This window comes from Aythya marila (assembly GCF_965140915.1).
Source record: "Aythya marila genome assembly, chromosome: 1".
Lineage (NCBI taxonomy): Eukaryota > Metazoa > Chordata > Aves > Anseriformes > Anatidae > Aythya > Aythya marila.
In genome coordinates, this window is record NC_139042.1 from 143,656,476 (window position 1) to 143,677,932 (window position 21,457).

Consider the following 21,457-nt stretch of genomic DNA (forward strand, 5'->3'; position numbering starts at 1 on the left):
TCGAGGCTGCCCTGATATGTATGAGCCTCACAGGTCCACCTCAGCCCAGTGAGGTTCTCCCTTGAGCCTGACACACTAACTGGGTAATTGTTGTTTTCCTTTCTCATCAGGAGATTTGCCCAGCACTGCCCGTTTCATCCAAGCTTGGCCAGGACCAAGGCTGCCCTTTCTGCTCCTTCAGCCCCTGAGCAAGAGCAGCCGTACACCTGAACCACCATGGGGAAGATGGACAACACCTCCGTGGAGCTGAGCTCTCCCTCTGAGGTGAAGCAGGCAGCCCTGGAGGAGTCAGAGCCCATCGCCCCTGAAGCTGTGAGCACCAAGAAGAAGAAGGAGATCCCAGACAGGGGCTCCTGGAAGGGGAGATTTGACTTCTTGCTGTCCTGCGTGGGCTATGCCATCGGGCTGGGCAATGTCTGGCGCTTCCCCTATCTCTGCGGCAAGAACGGAGGAGGTGAGAGAAACACACCTCTGAGCAGCCTTGTCCCCTGGATGGGCTCTGGCTTGGTGTGGGTCTGTACAAATGGCTGGTGGGCATGTGGAAACAGCACTGGGTTAGAAATCAAGAGAGATGGGAGGTCAGCTCCCACCCCAGCTACAGACTTTCTCCATGACCTGGATCAAGTCATTAAACACTCCCTTGTGTCTCAGCTTGCGTATGTAAAATCATGCTGTTCCTTCAGCCTCAGCATGAAGATGCTTTGGGGGGGATGGGAATATGTGCTGCTTTCACATCCATAGAGCAGACAGCCTTTTCTTCTCCTCCCCCATGCCCATCTCTCTCAGTGTTTTTGTCTATTAGTAAAATAGACTTCCCTTCCTCTTTAACATGCTGCTCACCTCCTTGGGCCATTCCTCAGACTTCTCCACAAATCTGAACTCCTCCGCCTCACCTTGCAGGCTGTACATATAATTATATCATCATGTTAGCCTTCCCGTGTTGGTGTTGCTTCCTTCTTAGCTCTTGGTTGCCCGGAGTCCTCATCCCCAGGGTAATATTTGTTTGTGCTGCTCTGAGGGTCTCCTCATTTATCTTCTCCTCACCTTTTTTCTTTTCATATTGCCTCAAATTTTATTTTCAAAACCTGCTTCATCCCTGGTTCTCATGAATTCTCATGTCTCCAGCCCACCCCTGCTGTCCCTGGCATAGGGAGTGTAGGTGGACCTTCTTCCCGCCTGGGAACCTGCAGTGGTCTGCCTGTGTAACTGCGGGGCTCTTAGGGGAATCACAGCCCTTTATCTGAAGCCTGTGGAGTGAGTCCCAGTGGGAGACCAGGCAGTTTTCCATTTTGAAAAGGTGATCTTGGTTTTGGTGTGTCATTTCGTAGGGATGCACAAGTGAGTGTCTGAGCTGAATGAGGTTTGTGGGCATCAGCCAGGTCTATGCAGGGGAGCCATGGTGCAGGTTTCCTGTGTTTATCCATCCATGCCCTGGCACTGGGCTGTGCTGCCCACCCTCATACAAAGCTAGCCCAGTCTTTGCCCTGTGATGGTTGCATGATCTCAAACACACCGTATCTATGCTGCCTGTCTCTTTGCATTTAAAAGTTAGGATGGCGATACCTATAATTAGGTGAGAGGTTTCTCTGAGCTAAAATCAATACAATTTATAAAGCCAGCTGAGATCCTAAGAGGGATGGTGCAGCAGAGGTGCGGACTGCTGTAATTAGTGCCAGCAAAGTGGGGTAACCTCTGACCTGGCAGCTGCAGGCATGCTGAGGGACCAGCCAGCTGCCAGCAAAAATGCTGTGAAACGGGGGAATCGGTACCTCTGCTCTCATGCCTCGCCTCACCTGCTGGGTTGTGCGGCTGGTGGCAGCCTGTGCTGCCTGTTCCTCCAGCTCCATCCCATTCTGGCTGTGCCCACAGCTGGCAACAAGGAGCAGCGAGCAGCTGATGCCTGGAAGAGGCAGAAGTGACGCACACAGGCGTCAGCGGTCCCCGGTGGGGAGCAGTGAGGAAGGGTCATGCTGCATCTGATGGCAAGACAGTGGGCAGTGCCTGGGCATGGCTCCAGCAGAGCAGACAGAGGGTAGGATGCTAATTGTGGCATCCTGCATGTGTGCTGTGCAGGGCACAGGCTGCTTCCATCACACACAGGACAATAGGACTGGATGGAAATGTCATCTTACTGCCATCACGTTGTATCAGCTCGTGGCTGATTTGCTCTGCATTGTAAATGGGCACGCAGTTAGGGGATATTCACCCTGGGTATGGCAGCCCCATACAAGCCCCATCCTCTGCATGGAGCAGGCTTCATCCAGAGAGATGCCCGGGCTCCCTGCTGGCTCTGCGCGCAGGTAGATGAGCCCAGCGATGACTAATGCTCAGCTCCATGCAGTCCTTCTGATGTCAAAAGGATTTTACTGGACTCTAAATCGACTCTAAATGTGGCTCAGTAGGTACTAAAAATTGTCTGTGAGATCCTGAGTTTGAATAACTTGAGAGAGGAACGTTTCTTTAAATAAGCATCATGCACTTCTCATTTACACTTTGAGATGCCAAGAAAAGGCACATAACAGCTTGTAATGCTCAACTTCTGATTCGTGAGCAGTGTTCACTGGCTTAGAGATTAATTGTTATTCCTTGCTGTATGGCATTAGGAGCTGGAGACTGCAGATAGATGTGGGGCTGCATAGTGAGGCACCGGCATGCAGATTTTAGGTAAAATTTTCCAGACTGATTTCCCCTCTGGCTGTACAGCCCCTTGGGGGTGTTATCAGTGCCTGCTGGGGAACCTGATCCTGCAGAGTAGCACTGTTGCCAACAGCCCTCAGTTTAAGTCTGTAGTCTGGCTTGTAGATTTTCCCCAATTCTAGAAGATTTTTGGTCAAGCCAGGATAACTGACCTGGGTCCAAAAGTTTGTCTGTTTCTGTTTGGTTGGTTGGTTTGTTGGTTTGGTTTATTTTCTCTCTCAGTAGTCTAATAAAACCTTTTACAAATCCCCCTGGCCTGCTGCAGATGAAAAATGCAGGACCAGGCAGTGGCCAGATTTCATCAGCTGCTTGCACAGAAGTGAGCCAGACACTGTGTCCACCGATAAGCCCAATCCCCAGGCTCTACAACGGTACCAAGGCAGCATCCATGGCCTGGCTTCTTGCGGAGCTCCTGGGGCTGGACCTGTCCCACGGGTAGGATGCTGTGTGGGTAGCACTCCTGCTGCCATGCTCAGAGCTGTTGGCTCCTCCTCACCAAGCTGCTGTCGGAGCCGAGAGCCTGTGCTTGCATGCCAGCTTGCAGTTCAGGCTGAGGACATTGAGCTGCTGGCCTGCAGCGTTTCGTCCCCACCACCTGCTGCCAGCTCTGCTTGCATGGTGGCCCCTGCCGAGTCCCACGCCGGGTGCTGGCACCCGGCTCTCCCAGCTGGGTTCGGCTCCTCGCTTGGCACGCAGGAGTCCTCAGCTGGGTGCCCCCGGGCCAGCGGCCATGAAATCCTCTCTGCTTTGCTGCCCTCGGAGAGCAGCTGAGGGAGCCCGGCTCTGCCAGGTGCAAGCTGGGCTGCAGCTCTGCAGGTGTCTCTGCTGGCTGGCTCCATGTTTGCTCTCCTGATAACACCTGCAGAAGAAGACATGGGCTGACTGCTCAGCCCTCCAGCTGGTGCAGGCATTAGTGCCACCCTGGAGACAGCCAGCTGCTGCTGTGCATAGTGTCCCCCTCTCTCCGTCCTACTGGTATCTTCTGCAAGACTTTGTCCTCCTCAGGGACAATGCACATGCACAAGGAAGCTGGGAAGTGAGTTTTGTGCCAGGTCCTAGAAGTCAGGATGACCTGCACATGTACACCCTTCAAATCACATGGTGAGGCTCACCTATTGTATTTGCTCTTCTAATATCAGGGTGCAAGTAATATCTCTGTTGGACGGCTGCACTGCCTCCCTTCTAGTGACAAGATGATTTCCAAAAGGATTCGTAGAGAGGAATAATGTTTTCACCAGTGACTTCAAGGGTAAAACCTAGGAGAAGGGTGGTGAGGTATACAGGGCTGATAGAAGAGCAAATACAGGCTTAGCCATAGTTTTCTTAAGAGACTGAAACAGCTGCAAACAAAGAAAACGGTGGTCAATGCCAGATATTCCTATGCCCTTTTCCTCAAGGCGTAAAATTGTGTGCCACTGCAAGACAGAAAACACCCACAAGAACAAGTCACCAATGTCAGTACCCGGGCATTTGGGTTCATTGTCACACTGGGCTTAGCAACACCCCAAAATCTATCAACTAAGTGAGACAGGCATCATCTAGCTATGATGTATGTATATATGTATACATGAGATACAAATACCCATAGTGGTATGAGTACACAAGCAGAAGGCAGAGGTGCTCTCAGTGGGAGACTTTCCAAACTCACCAACACCCGCTGTTGCCTCTGAGCAAATCTGCTCATCATCGTGTAGGTGCTGCTAGAGAAACTGCAGCTGGAGACATTTACTTCTCAGTAAAATGGGGAGCCACCTGATAACACTTCTCCTTCTTTCAGGGGCATTCCTGATTCCCTATTTCCTGACACTGGTGTTTGCTGGGATTCCCCTCTTCCTGCTGGAAACTGCTCTCGGCCAGTATACCTCTGTGGGTGGACTGGGGGTCTGGAAATTAGCACCCATGTTTAAAGGTACTGTACTGTAAGTTTGTGGAGTGGGTGGCATGTGGCTACAGAAAATAAGTCCTCTAATGGTATGGGAAATAAATCCCTGGGGAGCTGGGGTGGGATGCCAGGTCAGCAGGGTTTTTTCCATCTATATATATCAGGCTGTCCTTGGCCCTGAAGCCTGGAGTCACTAACATCACCGTGCAGTCAAGCAGTCTTGTGTGGTGACAGAGCTCTTCAAGAGCAGCAAGGACTTGATGGAGGGGCTCTGGCTGCAGAAGACCTGCCCCTACCCTCCCCATGTGGGCTCACTTTAGTTTCCTGGGAAGGCTGTAGATAGAGTTTGTGGACCTACTGCCATGTCTGGAGTCACAGCCTTCTGGAAGGGAATGACAATTTAGAAATGCCTTGGATGTGGGAAGGAGAGGTTCTGCTGGGGAAGTGGCCAGATATTGTTTTTGTGGAGCTCTGTCCCTAAAGTATCTTTAGCATACTGAAATTTTCACCCAATGGAAATGAGTGGGTGAGAAATATAAGGGAATAAGCCTCCCTTGCTGACCAGTTCACTTGAAGGCACAGCGTCCATTTTTTTCTGGCTCTGCCACAAAGCTTGTTGTGGTGCCCAGGAGCTCAGCTGGGCACCAGAAACCTGGACTGATGCTGTTCTCTGCCTTCTTTTCCAGGAGTGGGCCTGGCAGCTGTGGTTCTCTCCTTCTGGCTGAACATCTACTACATTGTCATCATCGCCTGGTCTCTCTACTATCTCTTCAACTCTTTCACTGCGGTGAGTCACGGGCATTTCTGTGCTGTGGTGTTGGATGTGCAGTCCTTACTCGATGTTTTACCAGGAAGAGTTGCTCATGACATGAAACACACACTAGCTCCTTGTAGTGTGTGCAAAGAGATTTTCTCAGCATCCTGCTGGACCCTTCATGTAGAGGTTCCTCAGCCTAGAGGCAGCCCTGCAGTGCCTATCACTGATCACTGTCCACCAGAGATGATGGTCCTCCTGAGGGGATGGTCTTATCCACTCTCTGCAAGCCATTCCCTACTCACACTGGTCTTTAAAACCCACCCTGTGTCTCTGTTTTATGTCTAGAGCTATGTGAAACCAAGAGCTGCACGTTCCCCAGCTGGGTATTGTTACAACATGTTCTCATTACGTGGGATTTATCTAAGGTCCTGACCTTAATTAGTCCTCATTTACACTTGTCTTGATAAATTAAATCCCCAGAATTTCTTCTGCTTGGAACATGATTCAGACAGCATTTAGACATGGGGTTGTGACTGTCCCTTAAGAGGTACTTCAGCATTGTGGTATGTGGTGGGCTCCTCTCCTGCAGCACGGTATTTTACCGTGTGAGGTTCCCATGTTAACACCCCATGTAAATTTCTTGGTTTCTGAGTGATTTTTTCTGGCCTAGCAGCTGGGAAGAACTCCATTAACTCTCTGAGCAACCCGCAGCCTTAAAGACATCAAGTCTATGGTTCAAATGGGATGATTTTCATTTAAACATAAGCCTGAACTGCTGTTATGAAGGTTGTGCAACCACTTGCACTTTTTGTTTGATCAAAAGATTTCACATACCTCTTAACACTTTAGCTAAAATGTTCTGTCTGACATTCCCAGCTGTACTTATACCACCTTTACTCACTGTAGGCTGCTGGGTCCTGAACAAAATTGTCAGCAGTGGATGACTAGTACACCCTCATGGGATTCCCAAATGAACAAAATGCTGGGCAGGATGCATCTTAGGATGTGTCCTTGGCTTGTTGAGGTGTCACAGACCTTGCTGGTGACAGTGTCAGTGTCTCCACAGGCAGCTCCAGGTGTCTGCTTTCACCTGAGATGCTTCTCAACATGCCAATCGCAAAGCCAGGCTGATGCATGACCCCTGCCCCTCCTACATTTGACTAGGAGTATTTGGAAGCTGAACAAGGGGCCCAGCTTGCCTTGTGCAGCTTCTGTCCTCTGAGATCCAAAGGAAATAGAGCAGCAAACAAGTCCCCCTGCCCACCCCTCCTGGAAGAGCTGTGCAGCATCTCTGTCATGCAAACCACTTGGTTGAAGGGCTGCTGCGTGGCTCTGCTTACAGGCGCTGGTGCAAGAAAGCACTTGAAACACAGATCATATTTTTTAATGGGGTCTGCATTCATGGATGGATAGGAATGGACACAGACGTATTCCCAAAGGCTTTGTTGAGCTAGAGCCCAAGGTCTAATTGACAAAGGGAAATCATCCAGAATAGCCCTTCTGCATCCGTCTACGTGCTGTGGACGTGCCTGCTCTGCGCTGGGGAAATGAGACTGCTGCACGTGGGGATGTGTCTGAGCTGCTCAAGCTGGGCTCCCTTAGCCACAGCACTACGTGGCAAGGGCACGCTGCCCTGTGTGCTCATACAGCCCGTGCTGCTGCAGCCCCAGAGCTGATTGCATTCAACCTGCAGCGGTGTGCTGCTGTCACGCTGCTGCCCACGGTGTAAACATATCCCGAGAACCCCTCTGCACTGCTTGAAATCAGGGGAGGGGACAGCACGAAATAACTACTGCGCTTCACGTTTACTCCTGAGCTTATGCTGCAACAGTTTATTCATACAGACAAGCCCTTAGCCCCCAGTTCTCGATGCCACATTGCTTTTTACACATTGGAGCCTGGTATAAATAGGAGATAAGGAACAAAACAGAGTTTATCCTTTGTGCAGTAAATTCCAACCTCTTGTTGTGTGAAAATAGCCAAAAGCTGAAGTGATTATAAACACAATATCTGCTGGTAGCTATTTTAATTAGTAGCTATTAATTACCAACAGTTAATTGGAAATTGCTTCCTATCCAGGGAATCGCTGCATTTTATTAGAGCTATGACATTGCCCTAATCATGTCTTGATATTATTTCCTGGAAAAGCCGGCGTCACACTTCATTGTTATTCTGGAAAACCATTTAGTGCCTTTGGCTGCACGGCTCCTGCCCATCCGGATGAACCACCCATCCTCTTTGAAATAAATAAATCATTAATAATGGGTTTGCAGTTTGAAAGAAGGCAGAGGTGGTGCTAACTGCAGCCGTGCTCCCCAGGACCTGCCGTGGCAGAGCTGTGGGAACGCCTGGAACACCGACCGCTGCTTCTCCAACTACTCCCTGGAGGACACCACCAACCTCACCAGCGCCGTCACCGAGTTCTGGGAGTACGTCCACAGCTGCCTACACCAGGTTTCTCCCTCGCCGTGGCCGTCCTGCCCGCTGGGGCTGCTGCCCTCCCTGTCAAGTCCTGACCCTGGAAAGCCAGCCCTCGGCTGGGGTGGGCATGGACATGGGGTGTGATGTGTAGTCAGATAGGGAGGGTAATGGCCTCCCTGCATCTGTTCTCCTTCCCTTAGGCCCTCACGATGGGCTTCAGGTTCTCCTAGGGGTTTGCAGGCCTTTGTGCATGCCTGCACCTGGCCCTTCTCTCTCTAGCCACCTCTGGGATCTCCCACCCCTCTGTCCCCAAGGGCTGAGCCTCCCCTTAACACAACCTCTCCCACCCCTAGGAGGAACATGCACCAGATGTCTGGGGGCCTGGGGGAGCCCGGCTCCATCCGCTGGCCCCTGGCCGGCACGCTGGCCCTGGCCTGGCTGCTGGTCTACTTCTCCATCTGGAAGGGCGTGGAGTGGACGGGCAAGGTACGTGTGGTTTGGCACAGTCGCAATGTCCTCCAGCCTCAATTTACTCTGAGTGCCTATAACTACGGTTACGGTGTTTCAAGGTAGAATCACAGTAGATGCTATTAAATTCTTGACATTTACCTTACACGGCTGTAAAAAATTGCTACTGTGTTCATGGGAACTTTCAGTCTAAGCATAGAGAATTCATAGAGTTCCCTGCAAAGTCACAGGTCTGAGCACTCAGTCTTTGAAGGTTTGGGAAAGAAATTTTCAGAGCTGACTTATGCTACCCACCTCAGGACAGTTCAAGAAGGTGAGGTCAGTTCTAGGCTCCCCCTTTTTGAAAATCGGGGTCTCTTAAAATGCTGCGGGCTGAAAAACACTCACTGCCTGGTTTGAAAATTTCTCTGCTGCCCTTTAGTTATTGGTGGGAGACTTACAGATGAGAAGCATATGGTTATTCACTGAGCAGCATTTCAGCCCAGCACAGCGGAGAGGTAATTGCTTAGTTTAGTGAAACGATGATGATGAGATACTGAGGTGTGTTATTTAGAGCACAGCGTGTTGTAAAGGGACAGCATTATGGAAGGAATAATCTAGAGGGAAGATCAGAAAGAAACACTTCAGGGGTAGGTCACCTCCACTGCTGGCTCCTGTGGGGGTTCTCGGATGGGGTTTTGCTACAGGGCCGCAGCAGAGCCCCATTGACTGCTGTTATGTGTTGATTGATGGCACATGTTTGATGCTCCAAAACACTGCTGAAAAGAAAGCCAAGATGGCTAATGTTTCTTGATGCGTTGGACTGGAGGAACACCAGCTTTAGCTCTGCAAAAGAAGGATGCAGTGACTTAAAGGGATTACTTCTGTGAACTAAATTTATCCCTCTGCAATTCCCTCGACTTTGGGCAATCCATCCAGAATTTCGCCTGCTACTTTTGCGATTAATTCGTCCTTGTATGTCATTGGCAGAGAGGAACAGACAGAAATGATACTTGCATGGGAGTGGGAGATGGAAAACACAAGGAATCTCTTGGCCAATCTCTTCTCTGGGGGCTGTGTGGGCTGCTCTCCCGTGCATGGGGACCCTGTCCCCCCTCACAGTGGGACACAGTGGCCACAAAGCCACCAAGGGTAGGAAGAGAAATGGCTGATGGCCTCTCTCCTGCTGTGTCTCCCGCAGGTGGTGTATTTCTCAGCCACCTACCCCTACTTCATGCTGTTCATCCTCTTCTTCCGGGGAGTCACGCTGCCGGGGGCCAAGGAGGGCATCCTCTTCTACCTCACGCCTGACTTCAGAAAGCTCTCTGACTCTGAGGTTGGTAGCCTGGCTGTATGTTGGGAGCTCTGACATCCCAGCTATCTCCCTGTTAGTGTACCCTGGGATCTTCCTTTGAATAATTTAAGAAAGAACTGAAAATGAAATGGAAGAGCTGCCCCCATTAAAGTTGTCACAACCCTCACAGTTTGAGGCAAAACTCAGGTCCTTAATGGGTGGAAAATGAGTGCCGCAGGTGTGTTGTAATTAAGTGATATTTAAGTGAGAAATTACCACAACAAAGGGGCCTCCCCTCTGCACCAGGAGTGCCTCATTTCCCTGATTGCCCTGGGCTGGTGATTTGGCCCTGCTCTGGTGCTCCCAGGGAGAGGATGCCATGGTGGCACTGGTGTTGGGAGCTCAGAAGTAGCACAAGCACAGCAGGGCACACAACAGCAATTCCTGGAAGTTTTAGATGGAGAGTGATGATGTGCTGAATGGCCAAGCCACCAACCCTGATGTCTGGAATTGGCCCCCTCGGTGGCCCTGCATGGAGCTGCTTGCAGCGTGGAGGCTGGGCCATGCTACCTGGAGGTTGGGTGGTGGTGGGCCTCACCCACCCAGCTGGCCACACGGGGCAGGACAGGCTCGAAGCTGGCTCTTCCTCCACAGGTCTGGATGGATGCGGCCACGCAGATCTTCTTCTCCTACGGCCTGGGGCTGGGGTCCCTGATCGCGCTGGGGAGCTACAACGCTTTCCACAACAATGTCTACAGGTCTGTTGGGTTCTCCTGTGTCCCCGTGTGGTGGGCACAGAAAAACATTGCAGCCACCACCAAACAGCCACCAAAACCCCTCTGCCCTGAGTGTCTGTGGGGATGGAGGGGTCACAGTGAGTCAGGGAGCCCAACCCCTGTGTCACCACGCAGCTGAGGGGCATGCTGCCACCTCCCCAGGGGAAAGGCTTCGTCTTCTGCTTGCCCACCCTTTGCTTCTTGCCTCTCTGGTAGGGTCTTGCAGCTGGTTTCTTCTCTTACCTTCTCTTTTGCAGAGACTCCATTATTGTCTGCTGTATAAACTCCACAACAAGCATATTCGCTGGATTTGTTATTTTCTCTATTGTTGGCTTCATGTCGCACATCACGAAGAAGTCGATCTCAGAGCTGGCCTCCTCAGGTAAGCAGACACAGCAGCACTGCCAATAAGGCTCAGGCTGTGTTTCCATCCCTGCTCCTCCAACATCCCCTCTGTGGGCTTGCATTTCTTTGCTTTGATACTCAGGGGGTGTCCTTGAGTGAAAATGGAGAAGAATCAGATCTTAATATTTTGCTGGGAAACCTTTATGCATTGTGTATGTACAGAGGACCGGGTCTTTCTCTGTCATCAGTGTAATGACACCACTTTTATTGGTGCAGCCAACACCACTTCACACATGGGATGCTCCTGTCTTGTCCACAAGCCAAGCGTGCAACCCTCTTTGCGTGTCCTCCCGCCAAGATGGGCCCAAGGCACCTGTGGCTGTCATTTATTGCACACCAATTCCTGCTGCCAGGGGCATCCCTGACGGCTTTTAATGTTCACCTCCTTTCAGTGGTGAAGTTTTATGTGCTTTTGCTACAGTGAAATATTTAGGCTGTTTGCTTTCTGAAACCTTCCTTGGAGAATAGATGGCTCCTCACACATTGCCTGTGTTCTCAGCAGATGTGATCAAAACTTGGAGTCCCTTTTCCATGTGAAATTTAAAAATTGTAATCGCAGAATATTTTTTTAACCTAGATGGGACTCCGTCTTTTTGCCCAAAGACATATTTTGAAATTGCTGTCTTCTCAGAGAAAGCTTTAATCTCAAGCAACAGCATTTTGTGATGGGAGAGAGAGAAAAAAAATATATATATATATCAGGAAAGTTACATCCAGCTCTGAACTTCATTCTGTGTTTGTTGTTTTTTTTTTTTTTTCTAGCAAAGTACTCCAGCTCCATTTGGTAGCAGTAATTTGATGACTTTCTTTCTGGCAGGAGAAGAAAAGGCAAAGCATTTCTGCAGTCATTGCTGCTTCCCCTTCCCACCACTGTTCACCCCATGGGGTTGGTGTGTCACGGGTGAAGGCTCAGGTTGTTCTAGCCTCTATCTCAGATTCCTGCACTCCTTGACTGCCATCACTGACTCTCTCTCACTCTTGCTTGTCACTCAGACTTTCCACCAAATGCATTATAAACATGGGCTCATCTTTCTTTTCACTGCTGCAGGCCCTGGACTGGCTTTCCTCGCCTACCCACAAGTGGTCACACAGCTACCCCTGTCCCCGCTCTGGTCCATCCTCTTCTTCTCTATGTTGATGATGCTGGGCCTGGACAGTCAGGTGAGAGAACCCAGGGCCAAAGCGGGGTGAGGTACAAAGATTTTTTTGGATGTGGTGGTGATTTTCCCTTCTGCACCTTGGGTCAGTGATGAGTAGCTATTTGATAAATAGCGTCATTGACGCTATTTCATTTTGTGTCCACGTGATAGCAGTTTGTGGTTGTTGCCATTCTTGGTATTTAGTGAGAAGCTAATTTTGTGTGCTTTGGACTTCCTTACCGTGTCATGGAGCACCATGACCAAACTGCACTTCTGGTGATGCACTGCCAAGAAAATGCAACTACTTTGGCTTACTGGCATGGGCTAGGGTAGGAAGACCCCCAACTTTTCCTCTCCCAGGAACATCTCTGTGCGACACGTACCAGTCTCTAGTCAGACTGCAGTGCTCTGGTGCGGCATCACCAGATTGCACTGAGAAAAGCAGTGATGTGGCATTTGAAGCAGGGCTCCCTCGTGGCGATGGGGGTTCAGTGCAGTGTTTTGGCACTGTTGTTAATAACAAGTGTAGTCCTGTTAATAACAAGGTGGAGAGTTGTGCAGCTTGAGATCTCTGACCAGCTTCCTGGCAGAGGGAGGGAGCCGTGCCTTGGGAAAGGCTCCCCAAACAAAACAGCATGGGCTCTCTCTGTTTTTTACAAGTGATGATACTTTTCTTTCTTTTTTTTTTTTTTTTTTTGTTTTTTTTTTTTTTTGTTTTTTTTTTTTTTTTTTTTGTTTTCCTGGTAGTTCAGCATATAAGTAGCTACCCATGCGAAGTAACCCCTTTGGGGAGGGATGTGCACTAAAACCAAAGGCTCCTTCAGAAGAGTGTGTTTGGTCTACCACATCCTCTCCTGTGCCTGCATGGTCTTCCCTTGCAGTGCAAACCACTGGCACAAAATGGATGCTCTCCCAGATTACATGTAGCCGTCATAAACCCGAGTCTAGCTCAGAATCAGACATATTCCTGAAATGTCACGACTGGTTTCCAAGAAAATCTGATCAGCCAGACCTAGTTTTCAATTATGGCACACTCCCATAAACACATCATGAAGCTCACAGCTGCATGACCACAGACATTATTTGGCAAATAATTTCAAATAATGACTAAATGTTCCAAAAGAAGCTCCATTTACAGAAAAAAAAATGTTCTCCATGGATTATTCACTCGGCTCTAGTAAATAGTTCGAGACATGACAATAAGCCCTCAAAGCACAGCGTGGAATTTATTTGCTGCATTTGCTTCTCAAATACCACTTGAAATTCTCCAAGTCCCCTCCGCCAGCTGGTCTCAGAGGGCAGGCAGTCTGGGGGGGGCTATCGCTGCCTGGAGGAGGAGCAGGGGGGGAGGAAGCATCAGAGAACAGGCTTTTAAAAAAGTGCAGATAAATAGATGGGGAGAAGCTTTCCATGTGCATGCTGGAGCTCTGAGTCGATCAAACGCATGATTTAGAGAGTGGCAGCCTGTGCATCTAAACCAAATAACATGCACGGGCTTCAATAAGAGCTGCAATCACACATGTGTTTTGAAGCATCTATTAAATAAAAAAAAAAAAAAAAAAGGTGGGTGGAGGTGTGCCTGTGCCCACGAGCTCAGCAGAGAGCCTTCTGCAGCTGCTGCCCAGCTCCAGCCGCCTCCCTGCCGTCGTGCTCCTCTCCTCCGCGGCGCGATGAGCGGAGCCGTGACCTACATCGGGGCACATGTGCCTCCCAACCGTGCCCCCAGTTGCTGCTCGTGGTCCTTCGTGTTCGCTCTGCCTCTGATCTACCCCGGCTCAGCTCTCTTGCATCTTGCATAACATGTTAATGCTTTCTTTTAACCTACCAGTTTCCAGGTCAGGCGTTTTCTCCCCAAGGGAGCTAGCAAGCCTTGTGACTGCACGCCCGCGTCTGTCCCATGTGAGGCCGCCTCTTGCAGGTTATCCATGAGGATTTGCTGCTGAGAGCAGCCAGACCCACACTCAGGGCTCCCTGCTGCACAGCTGGCAGCAGTGGTTATACCACCCCCAGGCCCTGGTCCTGGCCGGGTCAGGGGGCTCCTTCTGGCTGGCATGGCCGAGGGGGACTAGCAAGTCTGGGGTTAAGTGTCTGGGCTGGGAATTTTGGACAGGGAACCAAGGTCTGAGATTTGAGCCTCCTCCAGCCCCTGTAGCTACATCACCTCCCAGGCCTGAGGCAATGAGGTGACAAGGCAATCTTCAGTGAATGGTGTGAAGGTCACTGCCTCTTTTATGCCCAGAAAAAAACAATGTACCACCATTTGGTTCCCCATTTTGTCTAGCTAGCTGGACACCCCTGACATCCACCCTCTCTCCCTGGTCCCAACCTCTCTGCCTTGCCTGGTGCCAGGCTGCCCAGCACTGGCCACGCAGCCACATGGAAGGAATAGCTTTCGACAGGGTTGTTTTTGTCACCCTGGCGCTTCACACCGTGGTACAGCTCAGTCCTGACTCTTCCAGACAGCAAGCCAGGTGGGATGGGGATGCAGAGCTGGCTGTCAATGAGTATAAAGGCAGCTTAACCCCTGCCCAAATGGAAAGGATGCTTTAATAGCACTTGTGTCCAACACAAAAGGCTCAGTTCATTATATTTTTGAGTCAAAGCAATAGAGCTTAGGCTCTCTGGGGTGCAGCCTTCCACACTACAGCGTGTAGAGATAAAACCCTGGGCAGCAACATTGCTCTTTGCCTCGCTCTGTGCCCCAGAACCAACAGGATGTGAGCTCTTCCACCGTCCATGCCCAGCAGCAGGCATGACTCAGACACCCGGCTTTTCTCCACAGATTTTTTCTAGTGCTATGCTGCTCTTTTTAGGCTGTGCATCTCTACCCCTACCTCCACTGATTATTTTTTTTCTTCTTGTCTCAAATATAAATCTAGATTCTTCCTGTTCAATCTTCCTGATTCAATCTCCCTGCTCAAACCTAAATCTAGAAATGCCCCCTTCTTTCTAGAGCACTCTCCCAGAGACAGAGAAGTCCCACCCGAGAGCAATGAAAGCTCTGTCATTGTCACTGGCTTATGCACTTACTGAGGGTGACCAGGGGAATGGTCTCATAAGCTTCCCAGCATTTTTGCTACAGCTGTGATGTGCTCTCTGAGAGCTGTGCGTTACCAGCGGTTTCTGGGAGTAAGATGTAAAAACGAGCCTCAGAATTTAACAAGGAATAGGCGGGAAGGATACACTGTCCATATATACAAACTGCCCTCATGCCATGGGACAGGAAGGTCACACCCATGGGGCCTTCTTCATATGTCACGGTGCAGGCAGCATTAGCACACTGTGCCCAGTACAGGACCACACGAGCCAGCCAGGTGCCTTCAGATCTAGAAAGACTGTGTGCTGTGAGGATGGTTTTTTAAGTACTGTGTGCTTGCAAAGTGAAATAAAGCCAGCAGCGGACAGACACACTGCTGTGACAGACAGACCGGCAGCTCGGGGAGCGGGGCAGTGGTGGGTGGCCCTCGAGAGGTCGGGGAGGAAAGAGGAAGCTTTCCACGGGTGGCAGAAGGTGGAGATATATCCCAGCTAATTTTAGGCATTTAATTCAGTCCTTTTAATTCCCCTCTATGTTCAGTGAAGGGGAGAGACGCTTTCAGAAGATGATGAAAATCAACGTTGTGCAGAGCCTTCTCTTCTAGTGTCTAGAGATGACACTTGAGGAAATGAGGCTCTCAGCACTGAGGCTAAACGGAGGTGGGGGTGGTGTCAGGCTCAGATACTCACAGAGATGTCCTTGGTGTATATCTTTTGCCACAGTTCTGCACCGTGGAGGGGTTCATTACAGCCCTGATGGATGAATATCCTCACGTCCTGAGAGCCAGGAAGAAGGTCTTCATTGCGATAGTCTGCTTCATCTCTTATCTCATTGGATTCTCCAACATCACCCAGGTACAGACAGCTTGTACCTCTGCACTTTTCCAGGCACCTTTGCCTACCACAGTAGCATCAAAAGCTTTGGGAGAAGTGACAGCACTCATAGGAGCCATCCTAGTGCTGAACAAATGGGCTTACCATGACTGTCGTGTCTCAGGTGGCTTAGGATGCCTCTGTAATTGTCACCACCATCTAAAGCAGAGAAAAATAAGAAATCCTAGTGAATCCCCGCTTTTCTCCTCACCACTGGCCATGCCAGAACAAGCTGGCTAATTGTCTGCAAGAGCACATCGTTTTTTCTTCTGGGAACCCGATTCCAGTGGAAACATTGCAGTGCTCACTCTGCTGTCCAACGAAATTATCATTGAAGCCAGCAGTTGTAAACAGTAGCAATCCAAGCAGCTGGCTGATATTGTCAAGCATAATCTATAACTAAACTCCTTGACCCTGGCTTTGTCTCCTCAGGGTGGCATTTATGTCTTCAAGCTCTTTGATTACTACTCAGCCAGCGGCATGTGTCTTCTCTTTCTTGTCTTCTTTGAGACCATCTCAATTTCTTGGTGTTACGGTAAGCACAAAAGACCATGTTTCTTTCTTGTCTCCACGGGCACACACAGTGAGAATTTTCAAAAGCATCCCACGGTGAAGCCAATGAAATATTTGCAGCTGAAAACAGCTCAGGCAGATAACTCCAGAAAATCAGGAGCAGGAGGCTGTCATCTCACTTCCCCAGGCCACCACAAAGACCTCTGCACAAGCTGGCAGATGCCTAGGGTCCTGCCCTCTGGTCCCTCCTGAGGGCACCAGGACCTTGAAAGCTGCTAGGATGAATCCGTGTTTGAGTGCTCATGTCCTGACTCCTCCAGATAATGATTCTCATGCATTGTCACCCTCTCCCTGTGGCTGGCCTTTGCTCTGTCATGAGAAGAGGTGATGACCGTGGCACTGAGGTGGGATGGTTTTCTCCAAGAGTCATTTCTTCTTGTAGGCGTGAACAGATTTTACAGGAACATTGAAGAAATGATTGGCTACAAACCTTGTATCTGGTGGAAGATCTGCTGGGCCTTCTTCACTCCTCTTGTCTGCCTGGTAAGAACAGAAGGAACCTATCTGCAGGAGTGGGTCCAGATCGGCCTCTTAGTTTGGGTGGGCTATAGGGGAAACACTGTGTTCTCAATCCACTCTAGGTCTGTCCATAACTGCAAGGTGCTTGGTAGGCTTATCTGAGATGGACGACGTAATACAAAACCCTCTTTCACCCTGTCTGCTGGAAATCAATAATAAGAAAAGATCAAGAGTGATTGTTTTAATCTACACTATGTTATCAGTTCTTCTTTCTGAGATGCCAAGAGATAAGCAAATAATGTACTGTCTTTAGAAGCTGTTACTGGTACTGGAGAAGGTTCTCAGCTGCTGCAGCTTCTGCCTCAGTGCCTAATAGGCTTGTCAGAGCTCAAGACACCAGCAAAAACAGTATAGCAGACTGTGGAGCAGTTTTGCCTTTGCTGGTTCCCACATTTCCAGCAGGAGTAGTACAAGGAATGGCATGAGAAGGTCAGTGACAGAAAGCTGAAGGATCCTGAGGCCAGTTAGTAACCAAGTTCCTGACTCGGGTAGGAACTGCTTACGGGGGCACTGCTTATCTGAGCAGTCTGGTGGAGAAGAAAACCAGGGTCATTCTAGTTCCAGCATTTCCCATAGGATAATCAGGGGAGAAATGATATAACATTAAGAGGTGATGGGCTGAAAGCATCTGAAATAGTTTAAGGAGCTGCTGGATTTCTGTAATACCGCTGTGAGCTAAGAGGATGATGAAGGAAAAAGATGAACAGATGGCCTCTGATTTTGCACACCCTCACCTGCGATGGCTGGTGCTCTTTTCCCAGGGCGTGTTCTTCTTCAGCGTGGTGGAAATGACCCCTCTGACACTGGGAAAATACGTCTATCCTGCATGGGGGCAAGGTATTGGCTGGCTCATGGCTCTGTCCTCCATGGTGCTGATTCCAGGATACATGCTGTACTGCTTCTTCACCTCAACAGGGACTCTCCGGCAGGTATGAATGGCTTTGCCTCTCCTCTTCTGCTTTCTGCTTAGAGTTAAGCCTCCTGCTGAACCGACCTGAGGAGAGCCAAGCAGAGACTGCTCTGACAAAGGCAGTTGTGCCAGAGCTTTTTAGTTGGGTGCTGCAGGAGCCCTGAGCATCCCCTCCTCCAGGAGGGTTTGGATCAGCCCCAAGTCACAGACCAGCCTCTGGCTACGTGGGCTGGCTGGAGAGGAGTTCCCAGCACAGCTGGGCACTGGAGCCCTGGAGGAGATTGAAAAAAAATAATAAATAAAAACCCTTGAAATTTACTAACCTAGAAAAATCCCAGTTCCCACCAGTGCCCAGCCATGAGCATGGCTACCTGGCACTTCTCAGCAGGGAAATCAGCATCCTCCAAGCACAGAGCTTGAAATAACTCAAGGCTAAGACCTGCTAGTACAGAGACATATGTGCTGTGCAAATGGCAGCCAGTGAATGAGGGGGATAAGAAGCAAGGCAGACTTTTATACGGGAACTAAAATACCTGCAACTCTTCAATCTTGTTTAAAACTTCTTTGTGTGTGTGTGTGTGATTTGAGCAAGGTTTTTATATAGCGGTGAATCATGAGTCTCTGTATGTCCTACCTAGTGATTGCTGTTAAGATCTCAATTACAGTGTTGATGCTCAGTCTTGCGAGCACCGTGCACCACGTCCCCGGCTCGGTGCACAAGAAGTCTCTGCAGGGGTGCTGCTGATTTACGACTTCCACAGCTCAGCAGCAGCAGCCAGCAGACGCCACCTAAACCCCTTGAGTTTACTTCGTGGATGACGTATCTTGAATAATGTATAATGTGGAAATGTTTGGGCTGGATTCACTGGGCTGAGGTCAGCCTCAGGCTCCCTACCTCTGAGGTCAGATGGATCTGACTCTTCTTCCTCCCAGCTCTTTGTTTGGATGGGCTCTGGTGCAGGAACTGCGTGGGTTTGATGTCTCAGATCCGCTTTCCATTTCTGGCCTCTCATCTGAGATCATTTTTTGATTCTTGCCATTGGGCTTGAGGCCAGCCTTGAGGTTCCCACAGGACTCGAGCCACTCAGGTGATTTTGGGTCAGTGCAATTCCAATAGAAGATCCTTCCTCAGATGTTTAGAGGGCTCCTTACCACCTTGTACTAAGAGCTGAAAAGGGGGGAAAAAAGAAGGGTGCAGATACAGATATGGTTTTAATCCTGTTCCCAGCAAGGATGGGGATAACACGTCTTGGGGTCTGGGGGAGCCCACGCCGACTTGTGCCCCCCAGGAGTAGCCCCACTCCTTCTGACCACGGGCTTGTGCTCCCCGGTGCCCATAGATCCAGCAATAAGCAGCAGATGGCAGCAGGAAGAAAGCAGGCTTTGGTGTGCGTGCGTGCGTGCGTGTGTGTCAGAGAGACAGGGAGAATTTTTGGCCTCTTATATGCGCAGATCCTGGATTAGTTTGTAATAGAGCTGAAGCTGGAGGGAAATTAGATGCCAATGCTGAATAAAGTGGTTATGACAGACAGGGAAGATTACAAGTCATTTTGATCCTACCAAGCATGAATGCGAGGGGAAAAAAAAAAGACCATGAATGGCAGAAGCAGCTCAGTGAACATTTCAGGGACTTCACCCAGCAACAGCCTCTTCAGCTGTGTTGGAGAGTAGGAGCTTGTTTCTCTTTGCTGGAAGGAGCCTCTTCCTGACTTAGCAAAGCCTATTCAGGTCAGGCTCGATCCTCCTCTGCCTTCTCTTTTGCAATTTGAAGCATCAGTCCCTCCCTGACAGGCAAAAGTGATTCATTTGCTTTCATCACTCCTGATGCTCAGTCCACACGCCTCCAGTAATGACTTGCCCCTCCGTATCTTCCTGGGTTCTTGCTTCTTTTTACTTTGCTCTGCAGTTTCCATTTGATCAGTTTTAGGGTGACGGGAATCACTGCTGGCGCTGAGGTTTGTGCAGGGGGACGGGTCTGATCTGCATCAGAGGCACGGACCGTGACCTTGTCAGCATGCTGCAGCTAGCTAATAATGTTCCATAATAAACCCTAGCTGCAAAAAATAGGGGAACTCGGAAAATGGGTCTGCTCTGAAGTCTGTGACATTACAGCTCTCTCCTGTTCCTGCTTGCAGCGGGTACTGCCTGCTAGCAGTGTACCCGTGTTGTAAAGCTGCTCCCTGCATTTCAGGTAAAAGCAGGCGCTGCTGTGCTCTGCACAGCACCAAAGCTGCAGGAGCAACCCCTGCCATGCGCACTGTCCCCTCGCGCTGTCACCGGGACCACCACAAGGCTGGTGATGGGGGTCCCAGCCCTCAGCTGCTGCCGTCTCAGCATCTGATGAGCTCTCTCTGCTTGTCCTGCAGCGTTTGCAGCAGATGACACAGCCCCAGCCCGAGGTGCAGGTGCAGGAGAACGGCCTCCAGCCGAAGACGTCCTTGAACGGGAGGGTCTCGGATGCTGCTGTCTAGGAGGAGAGCTGGAGCTCCTCACCCTGCCCCGTAGCTGCCCGCGCCACGCCGTCCCTCCAGCTCCTCCAGCACAGCCCGCTGTCCCCGGCTCTCTGGTGGCTTTCCAGGAGGAGAAAGGACCTGGCGGAGGAGCCCCTCAATCTCTTCCCCCCCTCCTGGCTGACCACGGCTCTGTGCGAGGTGCCACCAGGGCGCTGTGCGGTGACCGTCCTCATCGTGCAACGTCCTGGCCCGCCTGGAGAGAGGCGATGTTCTAGAGAGCTTAGACTGATTGCCCGCCACTTCTCTCTTCTCCATCTTGCCTTTCTGCATGATCCCACACTGAGCGTCCTGTAGCACACAGCTGTGCTGCCACCCCAGCAAGCCACCAGGTTCAAATCCCAGATGATCATCAAGTGATGTAGCATAAAGCAACTCTAGCAAACACATTGTTAGAGGGGATGTGGCAGGACAAGCAATTCCAGTGAGGGGCCCAGCATGCTGATAAACACCACCCTAAAATTTAAGAAGGAATCAGGAGAGGCTGTGCTGCCCACAGGTGCCATATCTGAGCCCTGCATGTCCCTAGCTGTTGCCACCCCATCCATCGGGCTGGCCCCATGAGCCAGAGCTGAGCACAGAGGCAGCCTTTCTCTCCTGGAGCGCCCTACCCTTTGCAGCTGCATGCAGTGGCCAACCCCTGACCCTAAAAAGCAATTAAGAGGGCTCTTTGCTGGGTGTTTGCCCTGGTTCCTATGCTGACTGTGTTCTGCTCTGTGTGGAGGCCAGTGGTCTGCTGTGTCACAGGGAGACCTTTTGGCATGGTGCAGATCTGCCCCCAGGCTGGGACAGGGCGATTCCTGCCAAGCAGCCTCCTTGGCTACGTCCCCGGGTGGGAGGCAGCAAGATGCAGGGTTGTGCCCATGGGTAGTGTAATCTTCTACCTGTTTGGGGAGGTGGCAGCACCAAAACCCCGGGCTGTGGAAGACGGGAGCTCCTGGTAGGATGCAGCCAGCAGTGGGCTCCCCCGTGGAGCGGTGCTGACTTCCCCTGGGGAGCGCCTGCACCAGCAGCACAACCAGCACAGGGCTGGGAATTGCTGGAGCTGCTGCAACACCTTGGAGCTCTGGCTCCCCAGGCAAGGCGGTGGAAGCAGCACGCTGAGTGCACGGCCCTCATCAGGCCTTGGGGGAGTTTTATGCAGCCTCCAGCAACAGGAGCTGAGAGCAGGCCCCATCCCGCATCTCATCATTAGGGTATTTGCGTCCAAAAACTCAC

At 50.6% G+C, this 21,457-nt stretch overlaps 1 protein-coding gene across 1 annotated transcript; it reads left to right on the top strand.

Annotated features, from left to right (window-relative positions):
- Window positions 1-216: 216 nt before the first annotated feature.
- Window positions 217-20,200, top strand: LOC309885843 (sodium- and chloride-dependent GABA transporter 1-like; the record flags this gene model as incomplete). The annotated part of the gene is made up of 14 exons (XM_082776178.1): window positions 217-454; window positions 4,475-4,606; window positions 5,266-5,366; window positions 7,656-7,765; window positions 8,111-8,243; window positions 9,406-9,540; window positions 10,153-10,256; window positions 10,532-10,656; window positions 11,728-11,840; window positions 15,578-15,709; window positions 16,160-16,262; window positions 16,683-16,783; window positions 17,581-17,748; window positions 20,096-20,200. 14 exons carry the CDS (start codon window positions 217-219, stop codon window positions 20,198-20,200), a joined length of 1,800 nt encoding a protein of 599 aa, XP_082632304.1.
- Window positions 20,201-21,457: the final 1,257 nt, after the last annotated feature.